The following is a 25,127-nucleotide window of genomic DNA, read 5'->3' on the forward strand; positions in this document are numbered from 1 at the left end:
GAAATACGGTATCATTCCATAGAGTTCTGTGGGAAACATTTCAGTATTCTTCTTCACACGGCGTCACCCAACCTAACCATATATATATCACAAAAACATATTTCAAATGCCGAATGTAGAGAAATGATAACCTCCTCGCTAAAAATTTACATGGGAATAGCGTTTCCGAAATTTAACTAGATGCGAGAAAATATGTTACTATATATACACATTTATTAAGAAAATGTGTTATCCCCTTTCTTTTTGAATTTCCATTGGAGAACAGCAGTCGACGGGTACTACTAATCGACTCCAGCATCACCTTCGAATGTCGATGAGAGAGCTCGCAAATGCACGTAGCGAAAAAATGATACCGCACTGAAGATGATCGATTGCATTTTGTGGCAAACGTTTCAGTTTTCTTATTCAAACAGCGTCACCTATCCTAACTTAACCATGCTATACGTGTGATGAAAATTACAGATAATAGCCTTTCCATAATTTAACAGACATGAGAAAATACAAACTAACCTCTGAAATCAATTAGGCCCTCTGCCATATCTTGAGGTGCATCCCATCCTTACTTCATTGCAGTATTTAGCATTAAAATTACTGGTAAGTGATCCTTTATTCAGGCTTTATTTTTAACGAGTCAACAACTGTTATCGGCACGCTATTTACACATCTATTACGAAAGAATGTTCTCTTTTATTTCGAATTTCCTTTACGGAACAGCAGTCGAAGGATATTACTAATGACTTCGACATCACCTTCGAATGTCGAAGAAAAAACTCGCTAGTGGACACAGCGAGGAAACAATACCGAAGGTGATCGATCGCATGCAACATAATCGCTGAGGTGCATAAATATCGGTAACGGAAAATATCGCGCATGCTTAATCGCTCGTAATAACTGATGCATCAGTGATAGGGCTCTCGCTGTAGCCGAAGGGTAATACACAGTTTAATATAGGAATTTTGAAGGGAAAGACAAAAATTATCATTATAATGGGGTTCTTGTTATATGCCGTACTCGCTAGAGCGGACTTCTACTGTATTTGGATAAATGAGGTATTTCTACTGACTATGATTGGAAGACAAAGAATAAAAAATATATTTTATAAAAACATATATACATTGTAAAAGCATGGTGCAAGAAAGAATTACTTATTTAGCAACTTCCTTCACACATGCATAGGATAAAGAGACCAATGAGGTACCATAATTAACATTTAAAAATCAGTACCACATTAAAATGTAATATTTCACAACCAACTTAGTCAATGCACATTTTGCACATATAAAACTTTTATAAACATGGAACAAAGATAACGAGAAAACAACCCTAGCACATACATTAACAATGATAATGTAGATACACACTGAAGCAGATGCAAAAAAATGGTTCTTTCAACTACTACAAAACAATAATAGGTCAGTTTAGACTATCATAAACAGAACATAAAGAAAACAATCTTTCATCTATTAAACAATCAGATTTTAAAAATAAAACCACAAGTAGTCTCACAAAAATATTGTTGAAGTATTTTACATATAATTACTCTTAGAAGAGTAGACTACATGGCACACTCCCTTTAAAAGGGTTTTGTACTTTTCCTAAACATTTAATGTTGACATTAATAATTATGTAATTACAGCATCTCATTAGAAATAATATGAGAATTGTTATCAAACAGTCAATAAGAAACAACAGGGAACCATTTCAAAATATTTGGATAATCATCATCATCAGTAAGCCCATTACAGTCAATTGCTTTTGTGACCTTGACTGAAATACATATATAGTAGCATTTACTGACACAATAAGATTACAATATTCTTATGTACAAATTTTCACTAAAATTATTTTAAAGAAACATAGCAAGTGATTAGTTTAGTGCCAGTCTATCACCAATATACACTATATTCTCCTCAACTTCAAAAGAAAAAGCTGCTCACTTTAAATTCTTCAAAACAGGAAATTTATAAAACTATGCCTTTTATTCACACCATGGTTTCTAGTCCCAAAGGCAGTCCTTACTCATATGGATAATAATTAATATAGATGTGATATTAATCCATAAAATGAAGTGGCGGCTATTGTACAACTTATAATTATGAGACTAGCAGCTAGACTTCTCAGCAAGGCATTTTCCAACAACAGACTAGAATTTATTCCCATTGTCAGCATAGATATTAAGATGCTATATAATATAACTAATACATATTGCTCTCCTGATCCTCAATATATTATCTGTTCATTGTTTCTATTAACATAACAGATATTTTATGAGAGGACATACAATGTAATTTCCTTCATTCACCTTCAAAATTAAGCAATTATTGGAAATAGAGTATTTTATAAATCTTACATCAGAACCAAATATCACAAATAAAAGTAGATTTCCCAACTAAGAGGGAGGAGATGTAAGAAGCAGACTGTGAAAGACAATTTCTAGCAAGTACACTGTTACTGTTACACTGAAGAAATTATGATTCTTCAAAATAAGGGTCAGGCTATCAAAAGTAAATATCGTTACTCAGATGCCATACAACTTGTCTTCCTGTCGTAACTCTTCAGGCCAGATAAAAAGGACACAACATTAATGCAAGCAAATACTTGCTCTGTATTGGACAGTATGGATTTCATTTCTGTTCATCCGCACATAATTAGTGTTAGGATAGTTTTCTCTCTTTATAAAAAAAAATTACCTGTTCTCTGTTTACCTTTTACAGCTATGTTGAGTGAGGCATGAGAAAAAGGCATATTTACTTTGTGTGTATTGCAAACTAACAAATAATAAAATATAAAAAAAGGAATGGATATATTTTCTCATGCTTAACTTAACAAGCTGCAGGTTACAATATAATTATAGAGAGAAGCAACAACAGTGAGATCATGTCATCCCTACTGGCTACAAACGGCGAGTGGGAGGACGACCACGCCGTCACTTGGGCACAAGTGGCAGAGGTGGAGGCAAAGCTGAAGGCGATGCTCCAGGCCCTAGAGATCGGGGAGAAAACACATGAACTAGGGAATCCCAGCCACAATCTGCAATTTGTCCAGCCACATGGTTGTTGAAGTCCAAACCATACACAAATTCTGAATGATGCTTCACAGTTTCAATGCTTTCTGATGAAACTTTGAAGTCCCAAATCCTGAAACAAGAATATATCATAGTAAGTTATATAGAGGTAGTGCAAAAATACAGGAAAACTGGAAAGCATCAAACTCGCTAAAATAGGAAGAGATATACTGTAGCAAAGATGAATATCTAAAAATGTGGATACTAGAGAATACCGGTAACAGGTCTAATTATGGAAGAAAACTGTAATAATGAATTAAATCTTACAAAACACAAAGAGTGAAAGTGGAAACACTAGATTTGTAAAGGACAAACATAGAGTAATATTTACAAGATTAACAGATGTAAAAGATAGAAAAAATATTTATTAACAAAACACAGAAGAATAGCGCCCTAACTGAAAGAGACACACTGCTTTAGGAGAGATGGAACTGGCAGCTAGAAAAGGTGAATGTGGGGCAAACTGTTGAAGGAAATTAAAAGAAAGAAAAAAATTAGAAGAAATTATAAAGGAGCCTGGATTTTTGAAATTGTAGTAAGCATAGAAATACTTAAGAATCTATGGCTATAGAAATTGTCTCAGTACACCAATTAAAAAAAAAAAAAAATGCTTTACATTGCTCCAGATAATGATGGGTTAGGAAAGGGCTAGGAGTGGGAAGGAAGTGACCATTGCCTTCATTAAGGTACAGTCCCAGTATCTGCCCGGTGTGAAAATGGAAACCACGGAAAACCAACTTCAGGGCTGCTGAGAATAGTGTTCGAACTCACTATCTCCTGAATGCAAGCTGACAGCTACGTGACCCAAACCATGCAGCCACTCGCCTAGTTAAAAAAAAATACAGGAATTAAAATTATATCTAATATGCCGAAATAATGGAAAGGATACTAGAAAAAAAAAAGGATTAAAAAATAGAAGGTGGAAATACACATACAAAAAAGAAAACTTTGTGTTCAATAAAAAGTTATTTGCTTTACGTCTCATTAACTACTGTATTTACGCAAATAATCCTCACTGCCGAATAATCCCAGCATGCTAATTTTAGGAAGGCTCATTTTGAAAAAAAGAAATGAACTAAAATGTTTTCCATCTAAAGAGAAACGTAGGCATAAACAAACACTTCATATCACTCCGCAAGAGCCACGTGATCTTTACGCAAATATGAACATGTAAATTCATGGATATAGCTATTTTGCCTGAGATGATAAAAATACATTATCACTGCTATAAAATGCCATGAAAATGAGCAAGTAGGCCCGACAGGTGTTTCATTAATCTGAACTTACAATATGCTCAACTGCCTGTAGATAGGAACATTCGTTGTCTCTTGCATCACTAGAATCCTCTCCTAAATTACTTACAAATTTGTTACACTCCACATCTAAAACACTTCTCACACGAGATCTCTTTTTATTCGGATAGTAACACAACCGGTGGCGAATAATATTCCTTTTGTGCAATGTAAACACTTGAAACAGACTCACCGGCAAATGCGGATGTTAGTTTTGCGATACAGTAAAACCATATTATTAAGTGATTTTGAATTAACTGCCAACTCGTAATTCAGAAATGCCAACTTTTGCCGCATCACAAAATATTCTTAATCCACGACTGCATGCAATCAACATTGATTCCCAGTTTAAATAGTTTAAATGTCATGAAAAAAAAACCTACTTCCAAAATATATCTAACATGTGCATTTAGAGTATTCAAATAATGAACTTGGATAACTCACTGGCAAACATAACCTCACGCAACGAAAGAAATAAAGTCAAAGACGAGAAGAAAACTATGCTGGCTCCCCTGTGCAAGTGCTTTATTTATAGGATTACTGTACTGTAATGCATTTTAGATGCCTTGTACTTGCATGGAAAGTAACCAATACCCTTAAAACATTGCGGCTTATCGAACTTGCCTATGAAGAAGGGAGGAAGTCTTTCGCTTCCGGCTGCATTGTAAACAGTACAGCGACCCCATATCCTTTAAAACCATAAATCCGGCTGGGCTCAGCAGAAAAAAATGCAGTTTCATCGGCATTGACAATAGTGTTTGGTGCGTATGAATTAATTATAATTATGAGCCACGCTTTTTTGCCACTGTTGGCATTGCCTGTGTTTGCGGATTCTGCTTCTCCACACACACACTGCCTGCTATGCGATATTGTGGCGTTCCTTAAAATGCTGAATACAAAAGAACTGCAATTTCACTCGATCTTAGCAACTATGAAACACACTATAGGCACACCGAAGTGAATGAAAGTGCAGAAAGCTACCTCTGCACGTTCCGGAAGATGCATTTGTAGCGCAGAGCAATTTTGAATTTAAATTACTCTGTAAAATACTATTTTCTTAAAACGTGAAGTCAGTTTTGAATTAAAAGTCTTGAATATTTTTTCGTTTAAATATGACATATGGGGACAGTTTTATACCATCTGTGGTTACACAAACATAACTTTACACCTAACATAAAAAAACTAGGTGAGCAAGAAGCGTGTTGCCAACCTTGATGCAAATAAAACCTGCACCCCAATTTTGTGCCTAAATTTAAAAAACAAGAGGGGGTTATTCGCGTAAATACAAGACTTTTACGATTTTTGGAGACGCTGAGGTGCCAGAATTTAGTCCCGCAGGAGTTCTTTTATGTGCCAGTAAATCTACAGACACAAGGTTGACGTATTTGAGCACCTTCAAATACCACCGGACTGAGCCAGGATCGAACCTGCCAAGTTAGGGTTAGAAGGCCAGCGCCTCAACCGTCTGAGCCACTCAGCCTGGCGGTACCCAAAGTGGGAACTCCAGATGGCCAAGCGTATAGAAAATAAAAATGTTGACGCGGCTCACGCACCGTATAAGCCACTTAAGTTAGTGTGCACGCCGAGCAGTTGTTGGCGTAGCGGTAAGAGCTTGGACTAGTAATTCGATGGTCGTGGGTTCGACTCGCCATGTGGAGAATATTTTTCTCAATTTTTATATTATTCATTTATTTTAATTTATTTTACTTATGCAAAAGACGTATAGGACGTCATTTTTTTAATGAGCACACAATTGTAGAAAATTTGGAGTAGCGGATTTTCCCGACATGTTTTCTCCTTTATTGCCTATCTCCCCTCCTTGGGAAATGTGCCATAAACGTGAATAGTCATTTCGCTGTAAGATTCATTTTCACCTGACAAGTGAAGGTTGCTCCTGGCAGCTGTACACAAACAAAAGATTCTTGGCGCAGGTAAACAATGACAATGAAATCCCAATTTTTTTTTTTACCTTTTCTGTGCCTTTTGCGTATAAATAAATAAAATGAATTATTCACCTCTTTGCGTAATTGGAAAATGAATAATATAAAATTTGACAGAAAAACCACATGGAGAGTCGAACCCACGACCATCGAATTACCAGTCCGAACTCTTACCGCTATGCCAACAACTGCTCGGCGTGTGCACTAACGTAAGTGGCTTATACGGTGCGAGAGCCGCGTCAACATTTTTATTTTTATTTTCTATACGCTTGGCCATCTGGAGTTCCCACTTTGGGTACTTTCATTTCTAGCCAAGCCCTGCATGTTCTATAAATTTGAGCGAAATCGGTGGTGACGAGTAGGGAATACCCCCTTGTTAGTTGTACAAATGAGTCTAATGATCGAATGATAACTACTGTAGCATGCTGTGTAATTTATGAAGTGAAACACAGGTGACATACAACATACCGTGACTTAAAACTGGAAATAAAGTATACAGCAGTACTGAGTGAGTTGGCCTGTGAGCTTACATTCAAGAGATGGTGGGTTCGAATCCCACCGTTGGCAGTCCTGAAGATGGTTTTCCATGGTTTCCTATTTTCACACAAGGCAAATTCTGGGGCTGTACCTAAATTAAGGCCATGGTTGCTACCTTTCAAATCCTAGCCCCTTCCCATCCTTCTGTGTTAGTGCGACGTTAAACCACTAGACAATAAGAAAGTATGTATGTTCAGTCCTCAGCCCTAAGGTTAGGTGGATCCTCAACAGCTCTGTCATCAGCTGTCACAGATGGCCTAGGCATCACTGAAGAGGCGTACTAGGGAAATAATGAGCAAGGTAGTTTCCTGCTGCTTTCCTCACCGATCCAGAAGTTGCTATTACATATGTCTGCCAAGCCCACAGAAATGCATGCAACAACCGCCCCTATGAGCAACATTTTCACACCATTCGTGGCAGGGATTTGGTGCATATAAAAAAGTATACAGCAGAAATTAATGGTGAAACTCGTACTCCACCTTGAATAGTTCAACTTATTTCTATTCATTGCAAAAACACTGATCATGAACACAACTGACTACTGTATTCAATCCCAATTAGAGTTTTCCTGCGTTGTTAAAAAAACCCACTTTAATTTAAAATGATTACTCAATCCTTCATTTCTCATCATTGCCAATAAATACTATCTCCATGAAAAATACTGCACACTGCCATACCTTTTATACACATGCTATGGAAATAATTGCTATAATTTGTGGAAAGTATAATGAGTGGTCAGCACAAAGGAGTCTGCAGCCATTGATCTCCACTTACTAGTTCTGTATGTGCAATCCATTCCATTTTAAGATTTTTAACTATTAATTTTTTTTTTTTGCTGAAACTAAAATGCTTTCATTAAACAGAGGTGTTCTTTTTTCAAATTTTATGGGGAGAATTGAGGTGCAACCATAACATGGTGGCATCCATTACAAAAATGCAATATATTTAAGGTGTTTGGAGAGATCAATGTACTGAAAATTTTGGTCCACAGGAGTGCTTTTATATGCTAGTAAAGCTTCTGCTTGAAAATGATGTCTTTGAACACTTTCAAATATCACCAGTCTGAGTGAATCAGGCACCTTGGGCTCAGAAAGCTAGTGTTCTACCATCTGAGCAACTCAACCCAGTGAAGACGAAGAATAACAGGGAAATATTTACATGTCACCAAAATGTGAACTCTGCTGTTGGATAACACTTTATTGAAAGTGTTGAAGAGGGTTTTTGAATGACATAATTGTAAAAAATGTAATTGGCTCGGCTGAGTGGCTCAGACGGTTGATGCGCTGGCCTTCTGATCCCAACTTGGCACGTTCGATCCTGGCTCAGTCCGTTGGTATTTGAAGGTGCTCGAATACGTCAGCCTCGTGTTGGAAGATTTACTGGCACATTAAAGAACTCCTACGGGACTAAATTCCAGCACCTCAGGGTCTGCACAATATGGATCATTATGAAGTTTATTACTTATGATGACATAATTGTGGCGCTTGTAAGGAAACTATACCTTAAGTCTGAAAACATAATTTTCTGTTTATTTTATATTACTATAGTACACAAAATAATGCCTGTTTTCTTGACAACCAGGAATCTTTTTTTTTTTTTTTTTTTTTGCTAGGGGCTTTACGTCGCGCCGACACAGATAGGTCTTATGGCGACGACGGGATAGGAAAGGCCTAGGAGTTGGAAGGAAGCGGCCGTGGCCTTAATTAAGGTACAGCCCCAGCATTTGCCTGGTGTGAAAATGGGAAACCACGGAAAACCATTTTCAGGGCTGCCGATAGTGGGATTCGAACCTACTATCTCCCGGATGCAAGCTCACAGCCGCGCGCCTCTACGCGCACGGCCAACTCGCCCGGTCAGGAATCTTTACCTTGAAAACTGAGTATCTGCTGTGAGTAACATTTAGAAAGAATATACAGAACTGCTTGTTAAGTGTGCATAATGTATATCAAGGTTTTTTTAAAGAGACTTTCCAGAGTCCAAATGCAGTTGTCGTTGATGCTACTGTTATGTAGTTTAAAGATCAGGCTAACAGATAGTGCTTAAAAAAAAAAGAAGATATTTTTCATCACATGTTTTTCCTCATCCCGTAAAATCTAGCTATGTGACTGGTATGGTTTAGTGATGAGTGTCCCAGATGGTACAGTACATAGTTGTTTACTAGCCAAATAATGCTGCACTAACACATACATGTTTTCAGCAACAATGCAATGAGATAGAAAAAAAGCTAGGATTGGGACAGTAGTAGTCGTGGTGTTAATTAAAGAACAGTCCCAGCATTTGCCTGTTGTGAAAGTGGGAAATAAATATTTTCTATTTAACTGCAATAGCGGTCTCAATCAGTGGAATTCTTGTCCCATGAAAGTTCAGTACTACTCATACCAAGTCCTTATACGTGTATAACTTTACCCTTAACAAAACTGTCTAGAATGGTATTCTTTACTCCACAATACTCACACTACTAGCTCCTGATACGAATATATTTCAACAAAATTCAAATTTACCTTGTGGTGAAGTCGTAAGACACCGAAGCAAGGACAGAAAGTAGGTGTGGAGAAAATTTCACCCTGCGTACAGCATAATCACAACCCTGAAAATGAAGATATAGAATGAATATGAATTTAAAATAATTAGTGGATTTAATTCGCAATGCCTTACTTGATTATAAAATTATATAAAACATAGACTGAAATAGGATAAGGCATTGCCTTTGAAGTAATATCACATACACCATTCAAATTAAAAATAACACATTAAAATACATAAAGACTAACTAAAACAGAATAAATAGAATAAAAGGTAGTTAACAATAAAACAAAAATTAAAAACTAATTGAAAATACACTTTTATACATGACTAGCTGTTACCCACGGCTTCACTCACGAGGATTTTGTAATTTGATAAAAATTATTTGTTCCTCAGCATTGCACTAAAACATTATCTTTAAATCCCTAAAGTATAAAAACTCACCAAAAAATTGCATTTAATTTACCCCAGAACCTCTTTGTAAACCACGTTTGTGGCATTGCCTTTTGGGGTTAAGATGACCAGGCTACTGGCAGACCCAAATCTGGAACATACGACACGGAACTCTATATGTGAGAAACAGCCCTCTTTTATGTCGGGGAAGGGGGGGGGGGGGGGGGGAGTTTTCTTTATTTGTAAAGGAGATTCCATATACCAATTGTCACGTCTGTAACATCTTAGTTTTTGAGATATAAGTATCCTCATAAAGAGAATTCAACTCCTTCTTCACTTATTTTTGGTCTCCAGCTTAAGTTGATTTTCCAAAAACAAAAAGTATGTGTTTATTTTTAAAGGAGACTACAAATACCGATTTTCACGACTGTAGCATGTTAAGTTTACGAGATATACTGTAGGTATAACCATTTTAAAAACTGCCCCACTCCTTGGCTGAGTGGTCAGCGCTGAGGTTTTCGGTTCACATTGTTCCGGCTTTGATTCCGGGCATGGTCGGGGTTTTTAATACATACATCATCATTATAGACTGTTATGCCTTTCAGCGTTCAGTCTGCAAGCCTTAGTGAATTTACTAAACGTCGCCACAACCCTCGATTTGCAACTAGTGTTGTGGCCTCATTTAGTTCTATACCTCTTATCTTTAAATCATTAGAAACGGAGTCTAACCATCGTCGTCTTGGTCTCCCTCTACTTCTCTTACCCTCCATAGCAGAGTCCATTATTCTCCTAGGTAACCTATCCTCCTCCATTCGCCTCACATGACTCCACCACCGAAGCCGGTTTATGCGTACAGGTTCATCCATCGAGTTCATTCCTAAATTAGCCTTTATCTCCTCATTCCAAGTACCCTCCTGCCATTGTTTCCATCTGTTTGTACAAGCAATTATTCTTGCTACTTTCATGTCTGTTACTTCTAACTTATGAAGTTCCAAGATATTAGACTGCAGGTTTTCGGCACAGTCTGCCATTAAGACCAAGTCGTCAGCAGAGGCCAGACTGCTTACTACATTTCCACCTAACTGAATCCCTCCCTGCCATTTTATACCTTTCAACAGATAATCCATGTAAACTACAAACAGCAAAGGTGAAAAATTACAACCTTGTCTAACCCCTGTAAGTACCCTGAACCAAGAACTCATTCTACCATCAATTCTCACCGAAGCCCAATTGTCAACATAAATGCCTTTGATTGATTTTAATAATCTACAATTCCATAGTCCCCCTCGCTCGGTACCCTGTCATATGCTTTCTCTAGATCTACGAATCATAAACACAACTGCCTATTCCTCTCGTAGCATTTTTCAATTACCTGGCGCATATTGAAAATCTGATCCTGACAGCCTCTCTGTGTTCTAAAACCACACTGGTTTTCATCCAACTTCCTCTCAACGACTGATCGCACCCTCCCTTCCAAGATGCCAGTGAATACTTTGCCTGGTATACTAATTAATGAGATACCTCGATAGTTGTTGCAATCCTTCCTGTTCCCTTGCTTATAGATAGGTGCAATTACTGCTTTTGTACAATCTGAAGGTACCTTACCAACACTCCACGCTAATTTTTCTACTCTATGAAGCCATTTCATCCCTGCCTTCCCACTATACTTCATTTCAGGTCTAATTTCATCTATTCCTGCTGCCTTATGACAATGGAGTTTATTTACCATCCTTTCCACTTCCTCAAGCATAATTTCACCAACATCATTTTCCTCCTCCCCATACGCTTGGCTGTTTGCAACACCACCAGGATGATTTCCTCTTACATTGAGAAGATGTTCAAAATATTCCCTCCACCTCTCCAGTGATTCCCTGGGATCTAATATGAGTTCACCTGAATTACTCAAAACACAGTTCATTTCCTTTTTCCCTCCCTTCCTAAGATTCTTTATTACTGTCCAGAAAGGTTTCCCTGCTGCTTGACCTAGCCTTTCCAGGTTATTACCAAAATCTCCAAATGACTTCTTTTTGGATTCAACAACTATTTGTTTCGCTCTGTTTCTTTCATCTACGTACAAATCCCTGTCTGCCTTGGCCCTTGTTTGGAGTCATTTCTGATAAGCCTTCTTTTTACATTTACAGGCTGCTCTCACTTCATCATTCCACCAAGATGTTCGCCTTTTCCCATCTTTACACACAATTGTTCCTAGGCATTCCCTTGCTGTTTCTACTACAGCATCCCTGTATTCCACCCATTCACTTTCTATATCCTGAACCTACTTACTGTCTACTGTTTGAAACTTCGCACTAATCATATCCATGTACTTCTGTCTAATTTCCTCGTCCTGGAGACTTTCTACCCTTATTCGTTTGCAGACAGATTTCACTTTCTCTATCCTAGGCCTAGAGATACTTAGTTCACTACAGATCAGATAGTGGTCTGTATCATCGAAAAATCCACGAAAAACTCGTACATTCCTAACAGATTTCCTGAATTCAAAGTCTGTTAAGATATAGTCTATTATAGATCTGGTACCCCTAGCATCCCATGTGTAGCGGTGAATAGCCTTATGCTTGAAGAATGTATTCATAACAGCTAAACCCATACTAGCACAGAAGTCCAGCAGCAAACGCTTCCCATTCCCATTAGCTTCCATATCTTCCCCACATTTAACAATCACCCTTTCGTATCCTTCAGTTCTATTCCCAACTCTCGCATTGAAATCGCCCATTAGCACTATTCTATCCTTGCTGTTGACCCTGACCACAATGTCACTCAATGCTTCATAAAACTTGTCAACTTCATCCTCATCTGCACCCTCACATGGTGAATACACAGACACAATTCATGTCTTAATTCCTCGAACTGACAAATCTACCCACATCATTCGCTCATTTACGTGCCTAACAGAAACTATGTTGCGTGCAATGGTATTCCTGATAAAGAGCCCTACCCCAGACTCTGCCCTTCCCTTTCTAACACCCGTCAAGTACACTTTAGAATCTCTCTCTTCCTCGTTATCTCCCCTTACCCGAATACCACTTACGCCTAACACATCCAGATGTATCCTCTTTAATGACTCAGCCAGTTTTACCTTCTTTCTTCCATAGGCCCCATTAATATTGATAACTCCCCATCGAATTCCATTTCGTTCGCCAAGTTGTTCCCAAGGAGTCCCTCGCCTGTCAAATGGGAGTGGGACTCCATTACTCCCATTTAACTTTCTCGGTAAATTCATGAAGCAGGATGCTATCCTACTTGCACATAGTCCAAGTGAGGATCTCTCCTCTAACGGGTTATGGACCACCGGTGAATTTTATAGTCCTAGCCGCCTGAGCACAAGGAGGGCCATGACTCAGAATATGTCCGAGATACCCACTCCCATTCCATAGCAACTGGTATCCCGACTCTCAGGACCACTTACTAGGCCACTCAGCCATTGCCCATGGTTCACGAACCAGGACGTGACTACAGTAACCCACAAATATGAACCATGGGGTTTTTAATCACTGTGATTAAATCTTCTGGCTCAGGTTCAGGTTGTTTGTGTTTATCCCAACACTCTCCTCTTCATATTCACTCAAACCACCACGTTACCAACCACAATAGCAAAATGCAATAGTAATTACATCCCTACACCTAGGGTTGCCGTCAGGAAGGGAATACAGCTGTAAAACAGGGTCAAATCCACATGTGCCACGCAGTTCGCACCCGCAACCCCACAGGTGTGGGAAAAGCGGTAGAAGAAGAAGATACTCATTTTAAAAATCCACCCGCTTTTTTAAAATTCTTTTTACCCCCTTAAGTGGATTTTCCAGAAAAGTGTGTTCAATTATTTTTAAAAGAGATTCCAAGTACCAATTTTAACGTCTATAATATCTTCAGTTTCTGAATTATGTGTATCCTTATATAAAGAATTCAACTTCTTCCTCACTTCTTTTCACACACCCCCACCTCTCCCCTTAAGTGGATTTTCTGAAAACAAAAATTTGTGTTCTTTTATTTTTAAAAGAGATTCCAAATACCAATTTTCATGTCTGTAACATGTTAGGTTTTTGGGATATATTGTAGATAATTTCGCTGCTGTAGAATCCTGGAGCTGACGTTGCCATAGTTACAGCAGTTCATTTCCTTATCCAATTCCTAGAGCAGGGGTAGTGTGGTGCCAATATCTCCGTAACGGTTGGTTTTAGGGCCTTAAAACATGGTTTTTGGGCCCATAGGGCTTACCGAGTTTTGTTCTTTGCGTCAAGGGGCTCAAATTGAGCTTTGTCTCGCCCTTGTACGACAAATTCGATATTTTGCCTATATTGGCCTATTATATCTCACCCCATCGCCCGTCCCCCCCGCCCCTCCCTTGAATTGTTTTGAAAATAAAATATAGCCTATAGCACTCAGGGATAATGTATCTTTCTATTAGTGAAATAATTTTTAAAATCGATCTAGTATTTCCTGAGATTAGCCGTTACATACACACAATCTTTACCTCTTTATATATTAGTATAGATAAAACATGTCACTATTCCTCATAAAACTGATGACGAGGTCTGCTGACTGCTCGTCATCTTGTAGAATGAGGGAGATGAAACTTGGAAGTCACAGACCATGGTGCAGATCGGCCCAAGTCTACGCACTCCATAAGGATGTATAACACGGTAAAGATGACCATCGCAAGTACACACCGGGGAGGCCTCTCCCTTCAGTAAGGAGGAGTGTGTTGCTATACAGTGGCCGATCCGAAGACGACATAACACCACGGCTTCTCTCCGAGAAACCTAAAGGGAAGTCACCCATTACTTCGTAGTTCCTTTTAATGTTCTCAGCTTATTTGGAAGAAGGGTGGCCTGCCATTCCATCTCCCAAACAGATATTAGCAAATATCTTAGCTGAGAACGAATATCAGTGGCTGGTACCTTGTAAGGCGAGGACAATGTGACCGCCTCCTTGGCAGCCCTATTAGCTAACTCATTTCTTGCTACACCCAGGTGGCTTGGGAGCCACAAGAATGTGATTCTGGTGCTAGCACTCCAACACCTGGCCAGCAGGTTCTGGATCCGCTACACGAGAGGGTGCAGAGAGAAACGTGTCAAGAGACTGTAATGAGTTCAAAGAGCTGGTACACAGCAGAAAGTGCTGAGTTCATTGGACAGCGCATAACACAGAACTTCAAGGACAGCATAGAGCTCTGCTGTGTACACACTACAGGTTTCCAGTAGGAGAAAAAGAAACCTGTTATTATCGACAACGAATGCACAGCCTACTTTCGCTTTTCCCCTTGAACTATCCGTGTAAACGACTACAGAATCTGAATACCAGCCAACAACAGACAGGAAGAACCTCCAATAAATGGAGGGAGGTCTGTGTTCTCCTTTGAGCTGGTGTGTAGATCCAGGATTATTTCAGACCGTCATATTAACCACAGAGGCACTTTACTTGGTTGCCTGACAAGACAACGAACTGAAGGCGTACATCAAACAATCTGCAACTGCTATCCAAGCATATACCAACCAGCTGCATTGCTCATGGATAAGCAGCGTACAGCCGACGGTTTCCATTGTGGAATATGCGGGGATAGCTTGGGTGAAGTGGCATCTGTCAGAAATTTACATTATAGGACAATAATACATTTGTTGGCATCTCAGGTGTAAGGGCAGCACACCAGATTCAGCGAGCAGGCTGTGTTTGTATAGAATGCTCCTGCTGACAACCTAATTCCGCTGTTGTGGATGCTATTCAGTTTCACAAGGACGCTTTGTCTTGCTAATCCATATGCTACACTGCTGTAGTTTAACCTAGATAAAATATGTGTCCTATAAAATCGTAAGAGCACCATGCAGTCTGCCCTCAACAAGTGTCCCTAAGAAAATATTCAGTTTTAGTGCATTTGGCTTTTAACTGACGCACGTGTGGCTTCCATGATAATTCACCATCAAAAAGGAGCCCAAAAAATAGTTAAGTGTCAAATGCAGGAAGAGTGACATCCCCTAAACAAAGTTCAGGATGGGGGCGAAGAGTGTGCTTCCGGCAGAAGTGAATAACAGAGGTCTTTGCAGTTGAAAACTGAAAGCCATGTTCTAAGGTCCACTGTTAACAACTCCTGACAGCTTGCTGTAATTTTCGCTCTGCGACAGCCATACTTTATGAGCTATAATGCATAGAAAAATTGTCTACATATAGTGACTGTATTACTGCTGAACAAAAAGCAGCCATAATACCGTTTATGGCAATCGTGAACAGAGTGACACTCAGAACCGATCCCTGTAGGACTCCATTTTCCTGAAAATGATATTGAGAATATGCCCTCCCTACTCAGACAGGGAATAGATGGAGGGACAAAAAAATCTGCAAAAAAAAAAACTGGCAAGTTACCAAGGAATCTCCACTTATGTAGGACCGAAAGGGTGCCATTTCGCCAAATGGTGTAATAGGCATTTTCTAAGTCAGAGAAAACAGCCACCAAATGCTGTTTTCGGAAAAATGTGTCCTGAATAGAACTCCCCAGGCATACCAAACAATCAGTGGTGGAGTGGGCAGTTCAAAAATCACATGGGTACTCTGTTAAAAGTCTTCTTTTCTCCATACACCACACAAGTTGCTGATTCACCATCCTCTCAAAGAGTTTACACAGGCAGTGAGACAGGTCTGTAACTTCCTGCATACTTGGGATTTTTTGCAAGTTGCTTTACATCACACCGACACATACGGGTTTTATGGAGACTCTTGGGATCTTTGTCAGGCTTCAGGAGAGGAATTACTATTCCTTCTTGCCACTGTGATAGGAAGTCACCCTTTGTCCAGATTCGGTCGAACATCCCAAGAATATATAAGAGACTACCTCGCTGTGTTGTTTCAACATCTGGCTATGGACATTATCTGGTACGCGAGCCACATCCGTGCAAAGCGCCAAGGCGCTGCGGAGTTCCCACTACGTAAAGGGCAAGTTGTTGTCTTCTGAAGCTAGAGTGAAAAAACTACGATGACGACGTTCTGCCTCCCGCTTCAGAGCTAGGAAATCAAGATGGTAATTCCCAGGGTAGGATCGAGTAAGACAAAATATATCTTGCTATAAGACAGTATTGCAGAAAAAGCGCACTCTTCCAGCCTAACAATTTCTGATGGGTTGATCTGATAGACCAAAGAGTGTGATAGATGATAATCACGTGCAACGGACACTTAACAAAAAAGATCCAACCAGTACCAACCACCTCAACCAAGGCAGGGAGTAAAGAATACTCCCTGAACCAAGGGATGGAGTACCAACATTACAATGCATATGTAGGTAAAAAAAAAACACACACACATTCATTGAGATTATGATGTGTGTATTTTTACTCCATGACGTTTGTTGCCCTTTCTCAACATTTGATTCTTCTTTGAGATGAGACTAAATAAGACCAACAACAATACTCAGACCAAAATAAAGAAAAAACATGGCTTCCATAATGGTCCAAAGCTAACATGGTGACGAGTAACCTATTAATGATTGTAAGAATTTTATAGAAGGCTATGAAAATGTTTACCAATGATTTAAAAAAAAAAAAAAAATAATAATATCTGATACGTAAAAGATCAACGGTAATTTTATATCCACTTTACCTAGGAGGGTAAGATGCATAGAATGGATTTTAAAAGCATTACACCAAACATCAAGTTACCAATATCTAATGATTTCACTTAATTTAGTACATAAATACGGGCAAAAGTAAAAAAACCAACACAAAACCAAACACACAAGCAATATAATCAGTTTTCCTGTTATTAACACTGTAACAGCATGCCCATTAGCCCTTCATGTATCCTTCACCAAAATATTAAAGTTGACCAAAACTAACATTGCACAAATCTAACAAATAATTTAAAGGAATTGTTGTCACCAGAAAATGAACGTTAGTTAATGAAACAAAATAATTAAGTTATCATCTTGAAAATGAGGTTAATTGCTGTCGAGCTTCAACTCTTTCCTAATGTATTGTTTCTGCCCACGATCTTTTCCATCCGTCTTCCTCTTGGTTTCCTGCTTTTAAAGTTTCTTGGCAATTTCTCTGGAGATTTTCTTTTGAGACCGCCGTATAATTGTTGCTAAAAATATCAGGCAGAATTTTTAAACACTTCTTCATAACACTTGTCACAGAAACGAGAGACAGAGAGAGTCGCACGCATGCGCACATAGACGCACGCGCGTCACTTCAATTATTAACAGAATACAGCATGAGATTAACAACCGCATTCAAAAATCAGCTCAGTTTTACCATCCAGTTCGGAACGAACAAGTTCCCTTAAGATCAAAGCAGATTCTATTCCAATCATACTTCACCCCCATAATAACATATGGCCTAGAAACCTGCACAACAACCCAACAAGTGGATAGCAAACTACAAGCCGCAGAAATGTTCCTACGAACTATGGTACAGAAGACAAAAAGGGACAGGGTAAGGAATGAAATAAGGGAGGAAGCTGGTGTGTACCCATCCCTGAATAAAAAAGTGACAAGGGCCCGTTTGAAATGGTTTGGCCATGTCAAACGAATGGACAATAGTAGGACAGCAAAACAATGGCTACACACAGTTGTGGCCGGAAAACGACCGGTAGGAAGAACTAGGAAGAGATGGCTGGACCAAGTGAAGGAGGACATAGGAACAAGAGGAGTCAGCTGGGATATCGTCTTGAGAGAAGAGTGGTACATGGACAGACAGAAGTGGAGAGAGCTCGTAAACCACACCCGGGCAACTGGAGTGGAAAACTGATGATGACGATTAAGGCTAAAACAAGGTACTCTTTTCAGAAAATTCCACAAAATAAAGACTCTGTAACTCAGTTCAGTTCTACTCCACTCTACTACTTAGACGACTAACCATAATTTCAAATTTGCCCTATGCTAACCTAATATATGTACGCTACTTTCATTAACACCACCCTCAAACACAGTGCTAAACAATGAACCTTGAGACCCTTTCATATTCCAGATCAGGTCCAGTCCAAAGACATGGAGAACATGCAATATTTATAAAGTTATGCAGGATAATTTACTGGCACCTGCGAGGAAATGTACAGACAGTTCAGGACAGATGTGTCGCCTGCCGAAGCCTGTAGCACTCCTCTGGGGCAATGATTAACGAAATGATATTGGAGAGTGTTGTTGGAATGATATATGACAAGGAAAACTGGAGTACCTGGAGAAAAACCTGTCCGCCTCCGCTTTGTCCAGCCCAAATATCACACGGAGTGACCGGGATTTGAACCACAGAATCCAGCAGTGAGAGGCCAGCGTGCAGCCGCCAGAGCCATGGAGGCTCTTGGAATCTGGAGACATTGTGACTTGCCCCTTTCAGAGAACAATAATTGAACGAGAAATGCAACTATGCAAGCTAAGGGCGCCAATCTTTAAGTTGATGACTTAAAAACAAAAATTTATAATAAAGCTTGGACGGACTCTCATCACAGGGATGGGGTGATAGTGCACTAATCATTAAGCAGGAGAATTAGAAATCAAAAGGCTAATTAAGGCAGATTGATTAAAGTGAACTAGGAAAATACTATTTATTATATTGAATATAAATAACGACGGTTTGACGAGAACTGAATTTAAAATAGGAAATGAATTTAACAAAAAATTGAATGACTCTACTTCGCGAAAACTTGCAATATTTTTAACTCGCTTGCTCACCATGTAGTCTTGTTCTGCTGGTCCTTGGAAAGCTTCCATCCTTGTAGCTGGAACATCACCGGTCGTCTTTGAGATATCTACATCTGCAGCTAAGTACCATTCCTGCCTTGCAAATTGCATCAACCACTAATTGGATGATGGCTTTGAAACTATCACTCCCTGTTATGCTCTATCCCATATATTGGGGATGAGCCCTAAATCATAGTTAGAAAAACCTCCTTGGGTTATGTGGAGAGGATACTCAATTAACAATCCTTCCAACTTTACTGAAAATGTGCACTGAAGTTTCATTTCTATCTAGTTTAATGCTACCTATTGTCTTAGACTGGTATAAACTGGTCTAATACAGAGCTGTTTGTACTTCATGATGAGAGTGGCTATACACCCATCATTCAGAAATTCCTAAGTACCACGTCGTGGTAACGAAGTAATGAATGTAGAAGTGATAAACTATCACACTAGTCCACTATGGTACAACAACCATAAGACAAGTTATCAGACCTAAAGCAAAATACAAGATAGAAGAATGATGCCAAGAGGTCCAACACGCCCTTTTATAACCTTTTCTGGCTCTAATTACAGGTCGCTACACGTGATCCAATCAGTTGACACGTCTCTCCCCACTCCAGATATTAAAGTTGATGGGTCCCAACCATGATATCAACTGTTCTTCTATTAGCCCTTTCACTCAGTATCCATGGCAACATGACGCTCCTTTGAAAATATAGGCGGTGATCAGTTTGAATTATTCTGGTCGAAATACAGTAGCTGTGGTTACAACGCTTGAACACGTGCTCGCTTTTCCCACAATTTGATGTCTAAATTTGTCCTTCCTTCTTCCTCGGTGATGTGGCAAGATAGAGGAAAATCTACTGCAAGTTAAATTTAAACGAATGTCGCAAGAATCTAAGTTAATATTAGGATATTCAGCTCTCGTTTACAAGTCGTAGTTACAAAGTAATGAAATGATAGTGAGCAAATGATCAAACATGAATTATAATAAAATTACATACGAAGATAAATATCATGACGTTAAATTCCTGAATTAATTACACATAATAAAATTAACGTAATTACACTGTGACGTCTGGAACGTTACATACGCCCCCATGAGTTCTTCACAAATATCACATGAGTTGAGAACTCACACACTTACTCCCACATTGACTTGAAATACCTCTATTACCTGCCCATTACGAGCTACATTATTTTCATACAATTAATTATATCTCACTGTCTCCATATCACTCTTAGACTGCTTACCATTGCGAATGTCTGTTATTTCAGTTCATCTTGAGGTTTAGATACTAAATTATGCCCAACATGAGCAACTTCCCATTTTTTAAAACAAGATTATCTTTGAGAATATAACATAATATATATACAATTCAGATTACAAACTCTCCCGAGTGTCTATTAGTCCTTTTACTCTCCATCTTTCCGACATTCTTTGCTAGATAGCAGTAACACGTTCTCTTCCAATCTTTTACATTAAAACCATGGAATACAAATGATACAACCAATTTACACCTTAATCACTCTCTCGAACATTTCAACCTTATCTTGAAGCAGGATGCAATACACTTCACACGAATACACACGCGATTTAAGCTCACGGTAAAATTATTGCAAGTTAGAAATGCACATACGGGAAAATTAATTATTTGCCGTTGTCAGCTTTAATTAGCCTTTGGTAACATCTCAGAAAACAGATAAGATATAAAATTTCATGGCCTCACATACAGAAAACAGACGATCTATCGTCAATGAACGAGCGTAAATCTACTGCTACACACAAACACCTCCCTTGTTTACAAACACAACTAGGAAATACCACCACAATTGAGAGGTAAACTCCCTCCGCTCGTAGTCTGACATAACAGGTAGCAACTTCCCCGTGTTACTGACCTATATCTCACAATCCGGTTCAGCCACCTCACACGACAGGTATCTCCATAAACTACTGTTATATGAACAATTCATTACGCTCTCGCATCCAATACACAGATGTATTGATCCATCAGACTTAGGCACGACAATTAAGGGATTAACGTATTGACTGTTTGATAATTCAATCACACCGTCTGCTAACATAGCTTGAATCTGATCCTCTACGGTTATGGCATATTTGTGTGGTATCGGATACCGCGGTCCGCTGAATGGACTCATCCAGCACAGAAAAAGAATGCTCGTACAGATGGGTAACACCAGGTTTCTCAGAGAAAATCTCCATGTGTTCACATAACACTTCAAATAACTTGTCCTTCTGGACTTCATTTAACTGATTTCTACCTACAGCTTCTATCAAGCCACATATTTTATCCTCATTAATCCACAACTGGCACAACTTCAGGCCCTCACTAGCCTCTTCATTAACTTTAGAAACCTCTCTCATTCTCCACACTGTACTAACTTCCGTTTTCCTCTGAATTTCCTCCTCAAACTTGACCTTGATATCCTCATTATTCCACCTCAAATTTAGCACTGCATCATTGTAATTTAACTGAGCCAATTTTAACGTTAACCAATCAGATCCCAAGATAAGATCAAATATCAAATGCGGAATTACCAAACATATCTGAACGCTAATAAAATTATTAATACAGATCGGAACAGCTACTTGTTTACAAATTTGCTTAGACCTCTTTCCAACAGCCGTAATGATGAAAGTAGACTTAACAGGCATTTCCTCCAACTGAATACCCTGTTTCACTAATGACTCATACCACTGAGAACTAATACATGATATTTGCCTACCAGAATCAATAAAAACTTTAACCCACGCCTCCCAAACTTTCAATTTAACAACGGGATTGACTACTTTATTACTTGAATCTCCATTATTCTGCTCGGGTTCATACAACAAATCGTCTCTAACATCTAGGTCATATGGTAACACTTTCATGACAAGACACTTCGCTACCTTCGTACTAGGCTGGAATTCTGACCTAAGATTACAGCCTCTAGTTAGTTTAAAGGTTCCCTTTGTGTATTGACGTTGGACTCATTAGTACATTGCTCTGGCCCCCGTTGGGAATTTCCTGTCCTATATTCAAGTGCTCCGCTCCTACTGTTATGCTGAGGTCTGAACTGATTGCGAGCTTCGTGATTCTGTGTTCTTCCGTTACCTCTCATTCCGTTGTGATGACTAAAGCTCTGAATATTCTCCGTTCTACTCCTAAGGTTACCTAAAGCATCAAAACTGCCTAGTAGGTTCTCCATCTCCTGAATAGTACCAACTCTTTGCATGCAGGCCGCTTCTCTCACCCTGTCCGGAAAATGTCTCAAAAGTAGTCTAACTACATCAGACCCCTCGGTTATACCATCTAAGTTCTGACAAATCATAACATGGGCCAGGAAATATTCGGTCATAGTGACTCCCTCATGCTGTTTGTACCTCCCAAATACCACCCTTTCTCTCTCCCGAGCTTGTATCGCTTCATTCCAGAATTTCTCTCTAAACTTATTTCTGAATTCTTTCAGGTTCGTCATTGTTTACCTATATACCATGAACCAAGACCGAGTTTCTCCTACAAAAGCATGGTCAATATTTTCTATAACGTCTTCCCAGTCCATAGAAACTTCCTCTAGACACTTTTCAAACCGTTTTTCTATCATCTTAAGGAAATCTAGCAGGTTCGTTTGTTTCCCATTAAATTTAGGTAGTTCAATTTCCCTAATGTAGCTATTTCCTAGACATTGCCTTCCCGTGAAAACCTGTTTATCCTTTGCCACCTGTTTTAACTGATTTTCTGCTTTCTCCATCCGGCATTCTACATCTTTGTCTCTCCTATCAATTTCGCTCTCCAAATTAACCTGCTTCTCTTTCAGTGTCCTAATTTCAATCTTATTCTCTTCAGCTATCGCAAACCTTTCTTCACTTGCCCGGGTCTCATCTTCTATTCTAAGCTTTACTGTGTCAATCTCTTGTTGGACGTGGTCTTTGAATACCCGTATTTCCCCTTTTTGAGTCTCAACTCTCTTATCAATACTAGTGACCTGCCTCATTACTTCCTCCCTAGTAGAGTTGCTTTCCTTCCCCATTAATACCAGGAATTTACTTCTCTGCTCCCCAAACTTTTCTTCTACCTCTTTCCCTTGCCGTTCACATTCACTTTTCTGTTCCTCTAATCGCTTATTAAAATGTTCATTTTTTACCACCAGATCGCGTAACTGCCTACTGTGTTCGTCCATTCTCAGATTCGCTTCCTCCTTATTTTCCCTCATCTCCCTGCTTAATTCAGCTTTAGTTTGCTCTAACTGTTCTTTAAGTTCATATTTAATATTCTCAATTTTAGTGTTAGTTTGTTCTAATTCACTTTTAAGCTCAGATTTAGTTTGCTTTAATTCCTCTAACATTATTCGCATCATTCCCATTAACTGATCATTATTATTACTTTCATTGTTAGTGTTTACTTCCGCTTCGCCCCCCATCCTACTATCATCTGACTCCATACTGACTTCTTTCTGCTTGCCTTCACTCTCCATACTACTTACACTTCTATCTTCATTTTCCTCTACTAGACTACACAACTCTTCCTCTGAACTCAATACGTTATTGCCTTTTATCGCCCGTCTACTGCGCAACATCCTCTCCTCTTTCGTCTGATCAGCCATGACCCTCCCCACAATCAAACACTCCTAATGCAACGTGGATATCCAAATTTTTACCCATAATACGAATTCTGATATCGTTACTGTCATTAACTGCTCCGTACTTAATGATTTTCTAGCCTCACGTTGGAGCGGCATTTATGTGACTTTCCCTCTTGGTGAACAATAATTGAACGAGAAATGCAACTATGCAAGCTAAGGGCGCCAATCTTTAAGTTGATGACTTAAAAACAAAAATTTATAATAAAGCTTGGACGGACTCTCATCACAGGAATGGGGTGATAGTGCACTAATCATTAAGCAGGAGAATTAGAAATCAAAAGGCTAATTAAGGCAGATTGATTAAAGTGAACTAGGAAAATACTATTTATTATATTGAATATAAATAACGACGGTTTGACGAGAACTGAATTTAAAATAGGAAATGAATTTAACAAAAAATTGAATGACTCTACTTCGCGAAAACTTGCAATATTTTTAACTCGCTTGCTCACCATGTAGTCTTGTTCTGCTGGTCCTTGGAAAGCTTCCATCCTTGTAGCTGGAACTTCACCGGTCGTCTTTGAGATATCTTCATCTGCAGCTAAGTACCATTCCTGCCTTGCAAATTGCATCAACCACTAATTGGATGATGGCTTTGAAACTATCACTCCCTGTTATGCTCTATCCCATATATTGGGGATGAGCCCTAAATCATAGTTAGAAAAACCTCCTTGGGTTATGTGGAGAGGATACTCAATTAACAATCCTTCCAACTTTACTGAAAATGTGCACTGAAGTTTCATTTCTATCTAGTTTAATGCTACCTATTGTCTTAGACTGGTATAAACTGGTCTAATACAGAGCTGTTTGTACTTCATGATGAGAGTGGCTATACACCCATCATTCAGAAATTCCTAAGTACCACGTCGTGGTAACGAAGTAATGAATGTAGAAGTGATAAACTATCACACTAGTCCACTATGGTACAACAACCATAAGACAAGTTATCAGACCTAAAGCGAAATACAAGATAGAAGAATGATGCCAAGAGCTCCAACACGCCCTTTTATAACCTTTTCTGGCTCTAATTACAGGTCGCTACACATGGTCCAATCAGT

General features: G+C 39.0%; 1 protein-coding gene across 2 annotated transcripts in view; it reads right to left on the reverse strand.

The window, feature by feature from the left end:
• Nucleotides 1-1,221: 1,221 nt before the first annotated feature.
• The window catches only part of Pex7 (Peroxin 7), a 94,885-nt gene continuing 70,979 nt past the window's right edge, over nt 1,222-25,127 (reverse strand). For both annotated transcript variants that reach the window (XM_067135121.2, XM_067135120.2), the window contains exons 7-8: nt 9,335-9,420; nt 1,222-3,137 (exon numbers count right to left, since the gene is read on the reverse strand). In XM_067135121.2, coding sequence (XP_066991222.1) covers nt 2,927-3,137; nt 9,335-9,420 — 297 coding nt within the window. In that variant the 3' untranslated portion in view covers nt 1,222-2,926. The remainder of the gene's footprint in view (nt 3,138-9,334; nt 9,421-25,127) is intronic.

This window comes from Anabrus simplex, chromosome 1 (assembly GCF_040414725.1).
Source record: "Anabrus simplex isolate iqAnaSimp1 chromosome 1, ASM4041472v1, whole genome shotgun sequence".
Lineage (NCBI taxonomy): Eukaryota > Metazoa > Arthropoda > Insecta > Orthoptera > Tettigoniidae > Anabrus > Anabrus simplex.